We start from the raw sequence: 15,263 nt of genomic DNA, 5'->3' as shown, positions 1-15,263 counted from the left end.
TAACCCATCCTGAACGGGGAACCCATTTTGGTGTTAGCATCATGTTATGCTTTAGCTATTTAAAAATAGCAGATCTACAAGCTCATAGCGCGCCACTCGGTGGCGCGCTTACGAGCTCGAAGAACGACTGACATTTTTAGAATCTGATCTCAGGTCAGAATGGGTTAATAATCAGACCAGTGTGTGTCCAGTGGAAACCTCGTATGAATCTGATCTCAGGTCAGAATGGGCTAATCATCTCCAGTTCCTCCCGGCTGCGCTTCCCGATTAGGTCTCCTCCTCCGACTGCTTGATGATATGACTGTAAGCTGCACGGCCGGCTAGCAGACACAAGCTGGGAGCTATTAGGGTGTTAACGAGGTTAACCCATTTAGACCCGAGGACGGTTCTACAAATACCTTCTAAATCTGAAAATGTCTGGAAAAAACCCCATGTTTCATTCTCAAAACATTTTCATGTCGAGGACCCCGAAAAATATATGTAATTGGCCGCCATCTGAAAATATGTTGCAAGGATTTTAGTTAAAAATGTTCGTTCTGAAAGAATATATTATATTCAAAGGTTTGCGCCGCATTTTCACAATTTTGATGAGCTATGAGCTTGTAGATCTGCTATTTCTCAATAGCTAAAGTATAACATAATGCTTTAAACACCAAAAGTGGTTCCCGCCCAGAATGGGTTAAAGGGATCACGCTTCCAATTATCAATGCCCATCATTTAAAGATACATTTCAACTTTTTTCTTTTAATCGATGCAAAAGCCACTGCTAACTATCTTTAATCTTAATTGATGCAACAGCCACAGCTAACTATCTTTAATCTTTAATTGATGCAACAGCCACGGCTAACTATCTTTAATCTTTAATTGATTGCAACAGCCACATGCTAACTATCTTTAATCTTTAATTGATGCAACAGCCACAGCTAACTATCTTTAATCTTTAATTGATGCAACAGCCACGGCTAACTATCTTTAATCTTTAATTGATGCAACAGCCACAGCTAACTATCTTTAATCTTTAATTGATGCAACAGCCACAGCTAACTATCTTTAATCTTTAATTGATGCAACAGCCACATGCTAACTATCTTTAATCTTTAATTGATGCAACAGCCACGGCTAACTATCTTTAATCTTTAATTGATGCAACAGCCACGGCTAACTATCTTTAATCTTTAATTGATGCAACAGCCACGGCTAACTATCTTTAATCTTTAATTGATGCAACAGCCACAGCTAACTATCTTCAGCGTGCTCGCGTTTCCATTCGTTTCTACTAGAATTTATATTTATATTTGTTTGGTGATTACTTTTGATGCAATAATGGTCTTTCTCCCCCACAGTACACACACTAAATTGTTACTTCACTGTCATCTAGGGACGCCCCCCCCCCCCAAAGTCATGTCAGCCCCCCAAGACCCCACGTTGTTATATATTAGGCCTATTTGAATCCAGCTACTTTAATATCTCCCACTGCTCTCTCTCTCTCTCTCTCTCTCTCTCTCTCTCTCATCTCTCTCTCTCTCTCTCTCTCTCTCTTCCCCCCCCCCCCCCCCTCCAGGTGTGTGACCTGTCCTTCAGCCTGAAGAAGATGCTCAGCCGTCACAAGCTGACCCACAACCCCAACCGGCCCATGGCCGAGTGCAGCCTGTGCCACAAGAAGTTCACCAGGAACGACTACCTCAAGGTCCCACATGGAGAACGTCCACGGGGAGACGAGGCCTAGCCGCCGCCCGTTGGGACAGACAGAGACCTGGTCTGTCCTCCATGGGCCCGTCGGGGACAGACAGAGGCCTTGTCTGTCCTCCATGGGCCCGTCAGGGACAGACAGAGGCCTTGTCTGTCCTCCATGGGCCTGTCAGGGACAGACAGAGGCCTTGTCTGTCCTCCATGGGCCCGTCAGGGACAGACAGAGGCCTAGTCTGTCCTCCATGGGCCCGTCAGGGACAGACAGAGGCCTTGTCTGTCCTCCATGGGCCCGTTGGGACAGACAGAGGCCTAGTCTGTCCTCCATGGGCCCGTCAGGTACAGACAGAGGCCTAGTCTGTCCTCCATGGGCCCGTCAGGGACAGACAGAGGCCTTGTCTGTCCTCCATAGGCCTGTCTGGGACAGACAGAGGCCTGGTCTGTCCTCCATAGGCCTGTCAGGGACAGACAGAGGCCATGTCTGTCCTCCATGGGTCTGTCAGGGACAGACAGAGGCCTTGTCTGTCCTCCATGGGCCTGTCAGGGACAGACAGAGGCCTTGTCTGTCCTCCATGGGCCCGTCAGGGACAGACAGAGGCCTAGTCTGTCCTCCATGGGCCCGTCAGGGACAGACAGAGGCCTTGTCTGTCCTCCATGGGCCCGTTGGGACAGACAGAGGCCTAGTCTGTCCTCCATGGGCCCGTCAGGTACAGACAGAGGCCTAGTCTGTCCTCCATGGGCCCGTCAGGGACAGACAGAGGCCTTGTCTGTCCTCCATAGGCCTGTCTGGGACAGACAGAGGCCTGGTCTGTCCTCCATAGGCCTGTCAGGGACAGACAGAGGCCATGTCTGTCCTCCATGGGTCTGTCAGGGACAGACAGAGGCCTGGTCTGTCCTCCATGGGTCTGTCAGGGACAGACAGAGGCCTGGTCTGTCCTCCATGGGCCTCTCGGGGACAGACAGAGGCCTAGTCTGTCCTCCTCCCCGTCAGGGAGAGCAATCAGCAGTGACTGGGGGAAAAAAACTAAAAAACATAACGCTATCAGATTACTGAATGTCGTAAAGTGAAAAAAAAAAAAGATATACACGCACGGGGAAAGAAAATACAAGCCTTTTGATATTATTATTATAACACGTGCCAGAAGAATATGGAGATGGTTAGAGAATAAGAAAACCTATACTGTACTTAAGTTTAAAGGGTTATAAAAAGATGTTACATTTTTCCGGGGGCATGCTTTTTGGATGGACTTCAGGAGGCAGACATGTGTCAGCTGTCTCCAGACCTCGATCGCCCGTCCCTCTCTCTCTCTCTCATCAATTGCCACACGGACGTGCTAATAGCCGTGACATTTCATAACCCTTAATGAAAGGTTGGGATTATGGAGTCTCTCTATATATATATACTGTATGTAGCCTCACACGCAATGCTGACAATCTGTCCGCCGAGTTCCCAATGTTTTTACTGTGACGTCATGGACTCCCCTGTTACTGTACCTTACTGAACATTTACTGTACAAACCTTCACTGCAACTGTTTGACGATAGAGACCTCTCTTTGTTTTCTACGAAGCAGCAGACTCCTTTGGTTCTACTGGCGCGCCGTGCACATGTACAGTTAAAAAAGAAAAAACGCCATCGCTCCATTCGCGTCGGCTCCTCGGTTCAACGATGTCTGCCAATAAAAGAGGCAGAGCTATTATACAGTATAGGCCTACTGTAAATCCAGGAACGGAAGAAGAACGACGATAGTGAAGCCTGACTGAAGATCTTCATTCATCATCTCTCTGTTACAAGGACGGTTCGATGCCCCCCCGGCCGGGTCATACCAAAGACTGTAAAACGCCTCCCTGCTTGGCACTCAGCATCAAAGGGGTTGGATTGGGGGGTAAGTCCCTGCGACATACATGTCCACGGGGGTGTATACTTGTACATCAAGCTGCCTCACGCCTACAGAAACAGCCCCTGTGGGCTTCATGGCTCATGCAAGGCTTACTTACTACTAACTTTGTCACACGGTATATCCAGTCTGTGCCTTATTTCCTTATGTCTACTGTACATTATCAGGGCTTTCAAAAAAAAAAAGTGTTACTGTCCGATATAGCGTGCATTGTATTGTTGTCCTGCACCGAAAATAGCAGATCTACAAGCTCGCAATGGGTCGCGTCGCGACCTGTTGTGACCTTGTAGATCTGCTATTTTCCGCACAGTGTCGTATATGAAACGGGCTTAAGTTTCAGTTAAGCCTGTTATATACGACACTGTGCGGAAAATGTCCTCTTGGTTCCACCCCGACATTTCTCACGGGGTCACGTCTTCCAGAGACACTCCATTCCAGAGATCGCTGCCGTCCGCAACCTCTCGCGCTACATGCTAACGCGTCGCAGTTTAGCGCTACGTGCTAACGCGTCGCGGTTTAGTGCTACGTGCTAACGCGTCGCGGTTCAGTGCGCTACATGCCGACGCGTCACGGTTTAGCGCTACATGCTAACGCGTCACGGTTTAGCGCGGTGGGGAAAGCTTGAACAAAAGCCGGGGGTTGAGGAGCATTGCTGCTCCAGAGGGGCTCTACGCGTTGCAGGGTAACTGTGTCTGGAAGTGTGTCTGGACCAACTCTACTACGTCCTGGTCCGTCTGTTTGTCTGTCACCGGGCCAATGTTTTGCTACATGCGCTCCAAATTGCATTAGGAACAAAAAAAAAAAAAAGACTTTGACAAAATGAGCCCGAAGGAACTCTGTTCAAAATGTTAAGGAAATGTTCTGTTGGCTTAAGCGGGCCGTCCCCCGGGGGCCCCTGGTACTCTATATGTTTACATTACTGTTCTGTGTTACCCAGTGTATTATGTGTTTGAATGGAAGTGCAACCCCTGTTCTCTCCCCCCTCCCTCCCCCCCCCTCTTCTTTTTCGGCTGTTTTCTGTATAACCAGAGACCCCTTATTGTTGTTCCTTGCCCCGATTGCCGCACATTTTCCAGAGTCTGCCTCTGTTCGGTTGGTTGGTTGGTTGGATGGTTGGATGGTTGGTGCGTGTGTGGGACTGTGAATTGTCACTTCACACGTTTTCTGTTTGGAATTGTATAAAAAAAACCTTCGTCACTTACCAAACATCCATTTCCTTCTCTTAATTCTGATGACGTGCTTCATGGTGATGTTGACTCTAGGGGAGTGTGGAAAAGAGTGGATTAGACACTGGTCTGTTAACCCATTCTGACCTGAGATCAGATTCTAAAAATGTTCTTCTACATCCTGACAGTTTTCTGAAAAAGCTATGTTTCTATGTCAGTCTTTCTTCGATAAAAAAGAAAATAGCAGACCTACAGCTCGCTATGAGCTTGTATATCTGCTATTTTTCAATAGCTAAAGCATGACATGATGCTAACACCAAAAGGGGTTCCCGCCCTGTTACGACTCACCGAGTCTAGGACGGTTAAAGAAGGCAAGGTGGTGAAATGCCAAAGTTCTTTATTACTGCTGTGGCATACGAATAGTGGAAAACAATATGTATTTACATTAGTATTCAATATGAATTACTATTCATTGGGCAAACATAAATGACACACGGAGCAACTAAGGAAATAATCAAAAGCATACTAAAACTAACCTCTTGAGTTTCAGACACTAACCTAACAACCGAAAATAAAGTGACAACAGTGCCCTACTATTGCCTACTCTACTCTAATCTAACAAACTGTACAAAAAGCAGGCTTCCGTGGCCCGGTGCTCAGAACGTAGGAATACTACAGGTGACACAATAAACTCATCAAGCAACTCTTGCTACACGATGGTTCCATAATATTACTCCGTGCATTCTCTCGCTGCACGGAGGGCGCGCTGCCTCTAGTCTGCTCCACTCTGGAGTGACTGTTGGACAGCGGCCGTGAGTGAAGGCTGCAGGACGGCTTTATGCCGTCAGGTGGGCGCAGGTGTAGAAGCCGGTTGGAGGAGCGAGGTGCGGAGCGGGCGACCAACAGCTGAGTGACGGTAATGCTCCCCACCAATGGCTGCGCTGACGGATCTACAGGGAGGGGTTAGGCAAAGGTGGCGCGCACTGTGCGCACCACGCAGGCAAAGACATACCTAAAGGCCTGCGGCCGTAACACGCCCAGAGTCGGTAAATGTAACCTCTGGGTTGGAAGTCACACATTCAAGACACCCGTCTTGTGTCTGTCTTGTGTCTGTGTTTAAAGGACCACTTCACCACTTTTCTTCTTCTTCATATAATAGGTCCTCACTAATAATCATGTAAAAACGGCATGATTTTTTCTACTCAGTCTGTGTCTCATAGGAGGGCTGTGGGCAGTTTAGAAACTGTCTTCCAGTGACATCATCATTAGGCAGTTTTTTTTTTTTTTTACAAAGATATTTAGATTTTCATTATCGTGAGAACGATGGCTTCCATTTTCGCATTGCAACTTTTCAGGACTAGAAAGCCTGCCGTTTCTATTAGCTTGTATTCCCCATCGATGTCACTGGAAGACGGTTTCTGAACTGCCCCCACAGCCCTCCTATATGAGACACAGACCGAGTAGATTTTTTTATATGAAGATAGGTTGAAAAGTGGTGAAGTGATTGATTGATTGATTGAAATATTTATTAACAGTTTGTAGAATTTACAGTACATTTTAAGCACAAACTCAATACAAAGACTTAACTGTGAGTGGACGACCCAATTAAGCATTACACTTGTTTACAACAGGGTCCACATTGTTCAATTCATCAAAACATGTAGAGACATACAAACATTTAGAGACATACAAATAGACATTTCTATGTAGCTAAAGAGAAGTGGTCCTTTAATGGCCGCTCCAATGCATTTCCAATGGAAGCCCATAATGGTTTGACCAAAATTTGTTTGGTGGGGAAGGGGGGGGCAGAACACATCCATCAAAGCGGTGTTCAGACACAAGTCAGGTGTCTTGAATGTGTGAACGCAGCCCAGTGAGGTCATATGTCGACCCCGCCCGCTCACCTCTGCCCCACCCCTCTCCTGGTGCGGCGGCCATCTTGGAAACTAAACGCAATATAAACAGTGGGAGAGGGGCGGGGCCGAGAAAGGCCCTTATTGATGTTTTTGGTTGGAACAGAAAAACAGTATAGTAATCATTGCTATTATAATAGCGTGTTCAGGTCTCCCCATCTCTTTAATACACATATTGTTCTCTCCTGTGTTGCTAATTTAACCCTATACCTGCAGAGATAACCCATTTATCTGTTTACATTTTATAGTGTTCATTTTTTATTTCTATCGTTTTTTTTTTTCACTTCCAATGTCACTTGTTTATCCTCTATGAGATCTCCTGATTGGATCAAATTGGCATCCTGACCTGAAAATGCATGTTGTGTACCAGGAGAGACCCCTGTTACTGAACAAACACTTTCTAGTTCAGCATTGAGTAATCAGAATATATTTAGATATATTTAACACTTACTTTAACAAAGGAGAAGCACCTGCTGTACCCTTAAGGCAGGGTTAGTGTTTTTCCTTACAGACAAGGCAGCAGCATAATATTATTATAGATATATTCAAAAAGAAAACCACCAAAGCAATAGCCTGGGCACCATTTCATTTAGGGTATATGATCCTGTCGGCAGCGGATGATATCGTTACGTCATGTTGTAGTATTGTTTTGTAGTCGACAGGCAGGAACAGGCGGCAACGTCCTTTTCCCTCAAACTGATTTGTCTCAATAAAAGCTACAGGCTACGAGAGCTTTTATTGAGAAAAATCGGTTTCAGGGAAAAGGAAGTTTCCGCCGCCTGTTGTTCCTGCCTGTCGACTACAAAACAATACTACAACATGACGTAACGATATCATCCTGATGACTACAAAACAATACTACAACATGACGTAACGATATCATCCTGATGACTACAAAACAATACTACAACATGACGTAACGATATCATCCTGATGACTACAAAACAATGACTACAACATGACGTAACGATATCATCCTGATGACTACAAAACAATACTACAACATGACGTAACGATATCATCCTGATGACTACAAAACAATACTACAACATGACGTAACGATATCATCCTGATGACTACAAAACAATGACTACAACATGACGTAACGATATCATCCTGATGACTACAAAACAATACTACAACATGACGTAACGATATCATCCTGATGACTACAAAACAATACTACAACATGACGTAACGATATCATCCTGATGACTACAAAACAATACTACAACATGACGTAATGATATCATCCTGATTACTACAAAACAATACTACAACATGACGTAACGATATCATCCTGATGACTACAAAACAATGACTACAACATGACGTAACGATATCATCCTGACTACAAAACAATAATACAACATGACGTAACGATATCATCCTGATGACTACAAAACAATACTGCAACATGACGTAACGATATCATCCTGATGACTACAAAACAATGACTACAACATGACGTAACCAAATCATCCTGATGACTACAAAACAATACTACAACATGACGTAACGATATCATCCTGATGACTACAAAACAATACTACAACATGACGTAACGATATCATCCTGTTGACTACAAAACGATACTACAACATGACGTAACGATATCATCCTGATGACTACAAAACAATACTACAACATGACGTAACGATATCATCCTGATGACTACAAAACAATACTACAACATGACGTAACGATATCATCCGCTCCCGACAGGATCATACAGACTTTTGAAACAGAGACCAGGCTTTCCTCCGAGGTGGTGGAAGGCCTGGTGAGGCGAGGTTACCAAAGCAAACACAGCAAACAATTAAAGAGTGCAAGAAAGAGCAATCGGAGTGTAAAAGTAATAGTAACATATGTACTGTACATGTGCATGTTTTAATAATAGTAACATATGTACATGCTATCCCTGTAGTAGCAAAGTTAGGTATAATTGTTTGTGAACAGCTTCACAGCAGGTTATGTTCCATATATACTGTATACGTACAACACCATGTACTACCAGCTTTCAATGTTTTTTTTTTCTGTAATTTTTTCTGTCCCACTTCATCATACGAGAACGACGCACGAGAATGTCGTGAGAAAGAATAGCAGATCCACAAGCTTCTAGATCGGATATTTTACATTGTGGTCTGGCTTTCAGAAATGAAAAAAAAAGTCTATGGACTTTTAATATTTGAAAGAAATTAAAAACTAAAACGGGACCCCACCTGTTTATTTTTTATAATCATTTTAAAATGTAGCCTACGGCTTTAGACTTCAAAGCATTCCACGCGACGGCAACGCTATCTAGAATTCTATAAATGTGTAAATGGTGGGTCTTGTAAATGATTTCTGGTGTCCTGTAGAGGAAATACTGTGTGTACCACACATGCACACGGCGCGCACACACACACACACACACACACACACACACACACACACACACACACACACACACAGCCCCACATATGCAAATGGAGGGGCTGCTGTTGGAAGCGACTGTAAATCCTATCACATGTGCGTTTGGCTTCCAGAAGAAGCCTAACCATCACAGTATGTGTCTGTATAACAATCATCACGTTTTGATCTCTGATATTTACAGTTCCTCTAAAGGTCTCACGTACAGTAGTCCTCCTCTCATATGATGTCATCTTATTGTATTTATTTGACAGGGACAAAGCTCATTAATCAACATGTCAGTTTTCACATCAATGTATAAATGGGCCAGAGTTAGCCGAAGCTACATTTCATCTGTAGTCCCTGCAGGGCAGGCTCTTAAAAAATGAATGTTAAAAAGGACAAAGGACAACACCATGCGTTGATGCCATGTGTGCAAATGTGCAAGCACCCAACACTACGTCCATACAAAAACACAATACAATACAGATAAAAGAAAGACAAAGTGTAGTGTGCCTGCACACAACACCATGCGTTGACGCCATGTGTGCAAATGTGCAAGCACCCAACACTACGTCCATTCAAAAACACAATACAATACAGGAACAGATCGACATGGTACATTTTGTTTATATAAACTAAACTAAATAGGGCCCAGTATGGATCCCTGAGGAACTCCAATGCCACAGTTAAGATATGCTGACTGAGCACTACCAACACGAACACTTTGGTTCCTGTTTGGTCAATATGAATGCATCCATTTGACTGCCTCTGACTCTGTATAGAAAAAATAAATGACGAGAGCTTTGACAGAAGTACCTGATGGTGTACAGTGTCAAATGCCTTTTTGAGATCCAGAAATACTGTGCCCACTATGCCACCCGAGTCCAACTCTGACTTTACGCCTTCCAGAAAGTAACAGTTAGCTGTTTCTGTTGAGTGGTTGGAGCGGAAGCCGAATTGCAGTGGGTGCAAAGCAGTGTTGTTTTTGGCAGCAAATTTCTGTTTTAGTTTTAGTCATAGTCTCTTGAATAGTTTTCACTTTGTTTTAGTCACATTTTAGTCACCTGGAATGTTCTAGTTTTAGTCTAGTTTTAGTCGACTAAATGTCATACGATTTTAGTCGACTAGATCTACAGTTGATTTAGTCGACTAAAATGTGTTTTGACAGGCCTTGATGTCGTTGTAATGACCTATTACAACGACTTTGGTTGCATGCTGAAAATAGCAGATATACAATCTCACAACGCGTCGTGCTGCGAGATTGTATATCTGCTATTTTCAGCATGCAACCCAGCATAAACTGGATCTCTTCTCCACTATTCCCTTCCTAACATTTTAGTCTAGTTTTTATTTGTTGACGAAATTGTCAGTATATTTAGTCTTAGTTTTAGTCATCATAGATTCGTTTTTATTTCGTTTTTATTTAGTTTTAGTCAGTGAAAAAAGGTATTCGACGAAAAATTTTCGTCTTAGGGCCGATTCATACTCCTATTTTAGAGCCGAATAAAAGTCGGTTTGGCGCTGTAGAGCCTACAATTTGACGTCATTTGAGGTTCGGGGGGGCGGGTACCGTCCTAAAGTCTGCTCTTCGGTGCTACTGAAAATTTCTGACGAGCCGAAATCATTTCGGCACTACAGTGCCGAAACAGCGGTAAAATAGGAGTATGAATCGGCCCTTAGTTTTAGTCGACGAAAACAACACTGGTGCAAAGGATTGTGGTCCGAGTTCAGGTGAGCAGTCAGTTGTTGGGCCACCCATTTCTCAGCCACTTTGGACACAATAGGTAAAATACTGATTGCTCACATTTGTTTGGTCCCCAGCCATAAAGATGGGTGTTACAATAGCCGTTTTCCATCTACTTGGAAAAATGATTGTTTGATTGATAGATTTATCAAATGAGCTATAGGACAGATTATAGGGCGTCCTTATGTGTTTTTAGAAAGGTTGTGTCCATATTACAAAAATCCTTTGCTTTTGAGTCTCTAACTCCTTCAGTGCCACCTGGTGGTCACCAGTTTAGACTCTGAGTGCCAATTCTCCCATTATAGAAAAAGAGAGGGCGTTTTAAAAAAAAAGTTTAAAAAAAAAAGAAAATTGCAAAAAAAAAAAAAAAAAAAACATCTTTACGGGCATGGCAACCAGTGCATAGTTGGATTAGATACGGGATTACGTCCCTGGCACTTATGACCTTTACCACTTCAGATTCGGTGATCTCCTCCAACCTGAAAAGGGGCCTTATGTCATCCTTAATAGGATCACAAGTCCAAGTTCTAGTTGAGAAGCTTTGAGCCAGCTCCTCAACAGAATTTATAAAGACACTATTAAAATGATTTGAAATCACAACATGGCACTTTCAGCCGCAGGCTCACACTCCCCCCTGATGCACACAGAACGTTACAGACTCTCTTTCATGCCAACTGCCATCAGACTTTTCAATGCAAAGGCATAAGAACTGCCCCCCCCCCCCCCCCCCCCAAATGGCATATGGTCCTTGGTTGTCCTGGTCTTGTGTGATTATGTCATTTGTGTCTGTTCTGTGTTTTTCTGTCTGTCCAGTAGTTTTTAGCTTTTTTTTTTAGTTTCTATGCACTTTATGCTGTTTTAACACTTCAATTTCCCCTCGGGGATTAATAAAGTATATCTCATCTCATCTCAAGGTTAAGAACAGGCACCCTGTCTTTGTACTGCTTGCTGTTTTAATTTCCTTCTTTTATTGGCTCCACGTGTCGCTGTTAGTTATTCTTCATTTTATAGTATTATTTGTTTGCTTGTTCAATCAGCAGCTGTTTGCTATAGTCATGGCTGCCAGTTCCCACCTGATGTTGTGTGGGAGTCCAGACTGCTCCAGACCGTACTGAATAACCGGTAGCTTACATAATGTCTTGAGGCTAGGACTGAGGTCTAAGACATACAGGTCACCAGGTGTTTTGGTTCCTCCAAAGAGGATGACACGATCTCCGACCATGCAACAGCACATCCTATTCAACATATGTGGACGTTTCCCCTTGGGCTCAACCTTCTTCCAGGAGAAGGTCTCTGGACTGAATTTCCACAGATCATTAAAGTCCTGGTTACCGCAGCGACCACCACATATGTACAGCTCTCCATTGTAGGTAAAGGCTGAATGTTCAATGCGTTCTTCTGGAACAATCTGTGTAGAAGGACATGTGTCCATCCAGAGATTGGTCTCTGTGTCAAACACTCTGATGGTGTTGTAGTAATGACAACACCACCTCCAGCCTCCAAATACAAACATCTTTGTCCCGATGATGGTAACAGAGTGGCATCCTGTAGCAGGAGGTGGAGTTCCTCGGGTGGTAATTAAAGTCCAGACCATTGTGGTGGTGTCCAACTTGTACATGTCATTAGTCGATCCAGTCTCGGTGTATCCTCCATAAATATACATGACCTTCCCCAAAACACAGTCTGAGTGGTACCACCTCACCTTTGGAACGGTTCCAGAAACCTGTGGTTTGAACCATGTATGGGCGTCGACATCAAATGCATAAAGCACATTGCAGTTAGGATAACCTCCCCAGAGGTAGACAGTGTCTTCAATCAGCACAGCTGTGTGGCCCTCACGCCTGGAGGGAACCTCATGGTGGCGTTCTCCTGTTCCACGGGTCTCTGGGGTCAACTTCCTCCAGATCAAAGACTTTGTGTTGAAGACGTTCACATCAATCTTCTTCTCACCTCCAAAGCAGTACACACAGTGTCTCACTGTCACAGCTCTTTGATTGGCTGTCTCTGGTCCTCTCAGACGCTCCGCCCAGTGTAACATTACTCACTAGAATAAGTCCTATTGACCGATGGTATCCTATTGGTCAAATCCTGCTGTGTAAAAGCATGGAATGTTCTCTGTCTTCAATTATATTGGTTCAGATGCACGAACGTCACGCACAGTTTGGCCAATCCGTGAAGCCGATGGTTTGGTTTGACCAATCAAGGATGTCGATGCGTGCCGACCTCCCTAATATGGTAAATTGATCACGATAGCAACTAGGGCTACACATGGTTGCTATGGAATTGGGAAAATGTCATACATATTTAGATATGTATGACAATTATTGTGCCTAGTGCGTCTTAGCGCGCTCAGTCCGTCACGCCTCCTGACACGCTCCATATATGGGCCTTCTGCATATATGAAGACCACGACACTGACCCTAACCCTGGATAGCCATAAATGGAGAAGACTGGATCATCACCTAGATCTGCATATATGGACCGGTCCCGACATTCCACATGTCGATCCTTCCCCCACCCGTCCATCCTCTTCGATGTCTCCCTTTTGACTGATACCTGTCCATTTAAACTCTAGTCGGGCCTGTTGACTGATACCTGTCCATTTAAACTCTAGACGGGCCTGTTGACTGATACCTGTCCATTTAAACTCTAGACGGGCCTGTTGACTGATACCTGTCCATTCAAACTCTAGACGGGCCTGTTGACTGATACCTGTCCATTCAAACTCTAGACGGGCCTGTTGACTGATACCTGTCCATTCAAACTCTAGACGGGCCTGTTGACTGATACCTGTCCATTCAAACTCTAGACGGGCCTGTTGACTGATACCTGTCCATTCAAACTCTAGACGGGCCAGTTGACTGATACCTGTCCATTCAAACTCTAGACGGGCCTGTTGACTGATACCTGTCCATTCAAACTCTAGACGGGCCTGTTGACTGATACCTGTCCATTCAAACTCTAGACGGGCCTGTTGACTGATACCTGTCCATTCAAACTCTAGACGGGCCTGTTGACTGATACCTGTCCATTTAAACTCTAGACGGGCCTGTTGACTGATACCTGTCCATTCAAACTCTAGACGGGCCTGTTGACTGATACCTGTCCATGTGTGTTTACATCATACTTGCATAGACGGTGTACAAGTAGTGTCCCTACATCTCAAAGCAGCCAGGATGCCAATATTTGGTTCTATTGTGAATCAACACTCTTTTATATAAGGTCTTATTATAGGTGGAAATAGCAAAAGGTTTACTTTTCTGAGGAATATTCACATGTAATCCTGGTCCTGATCACAACCTGACCTTGTTTTGTAATAACTTTGACTACTGTAATTACTTTTGCTGCAAAAATATTCAATGAAAGGATTCACCCAGTTCATTCACGTCCCCCACATTCCTTGAACAGGGGAGTTCCAAGTAAATCCTGCTCCATTTTCCACCTACTGGTTAGATTTACATCATATTTACACATTTTGACTACAAGTAGGACCCGACAACCCAAAACAACCATATAAATATGTCAAATTCAGCCCAGACAATTATAAGAAAGCAAAGAAAATCCAATAAGGCAGCAACTTGTGACATTAGTGGCCATTTTGAAATGTGCGTAACTAATTGAACTTTTCCAAAGCATGACCCAAGAAAAACACAGTCCAATTGTGGCACCAGATTTTTGATCGATTGCTTTGACACATCAAAGGGAATCTCCTTTGACTCCACCATCGTGTGTCATTGGCCTCGGGAGAACACCGGAGGTCGCCGGTTAGATTCCAGACCTCAGCAACGTGTGGAGGTGTTCCTGACTCCAACGGGGCTGAGTCGTCTCTAGTGAACATCACAACGTTCCACACTCTGTGGTGTCTCTCTAGTGAACATCACTCTGTGGTGTCTCTATAGTGAACATCACTCTGTGGTGTCTCTATAGTGAACATCACTCTGTGGTGTCTCTCTAGTGAACATCACTCTGTGGTGTCTCTAGTGAACATCACTCTGTGGTGTCTCTATAGTGAACATCACTCTGTGGTGTCTCTATAGTGAACATCACTCTGTGGTGTCTCTATAGTGAACATCACTCTGTGGTGTCTCTCTAGTGAACATCACTCTGTGGTGTCTCTATAGTGAACATCACTCTGTGGTGTCTCTAGTGAACATCACTCTGTGGTGTCTCTATAGTGAACATCACTCTGTGGTGTCTCTATAGTGAACATCACTCTGTGGTGTCTCTCTAGTGAACATCACTCTGTGGTGTCTCTAGTGAACATCACTCTGTGGTGTCTCTCTAGTGAACATCACTCTGTGGTGTCTCTATAGTGAACATCACTCTGTGGTGTCTCTATAGTGAACATCACTCTGTGGTGTCTCTAGTGAACATCACTCTGTGGTGTCTCTATAGTGAACATCACTCTGTGGTGTCTCTAGTGAACATCACTCTGTGGTGTCTCTATAGTGAACATCACTCTGT

At 44.1% G+C, this 15,263-nt stretch overlaps 1 protein-coding gene across 1 annotated transcript in view; it reads left to right on the top strand.

Annotated features, from left to right (window-relative positions):
• LOC310860064 (PR domain zinc finger protein 5-like) overlaps positions 1–14,630 on the top strand; it is a gene marked incomplete at its 3' end in the record, with an annotated part of 135,220 nt that extends 120,590 nt beyond the window's left edge. The window contains 3 exon segments of the mRNA XM_083766826.1: positions 1,562–1,690; positions 1,692–1,735; positions 14,471–14,630. Of these exon segments, the coding sequence (XP_083622952.1) occupies positions 1,562–1,690; positions 1,692–1,735; positions 14,471–14,630 (333 nt within the window).
• Positions 14,631–15,263: the final 633 nt, after the last annotated feature.

The sequence above is a fragment of the Protomyctophum parallelum genome, assembly GCF_964188405.1.
Source record: "Protomyctophum parallelum genome assembly, chromosome: 6".
Classification (NCBI taxonomy): Eukaryota; Metazoa; Chordata; class Actinopteri; order Myctophiformes; family Myctophidae; genus Protomyctophum; species Protomyctophum parallelum.
This window is presented reverse-complemented; position numbering and strand designations above follow the sequence as displayed.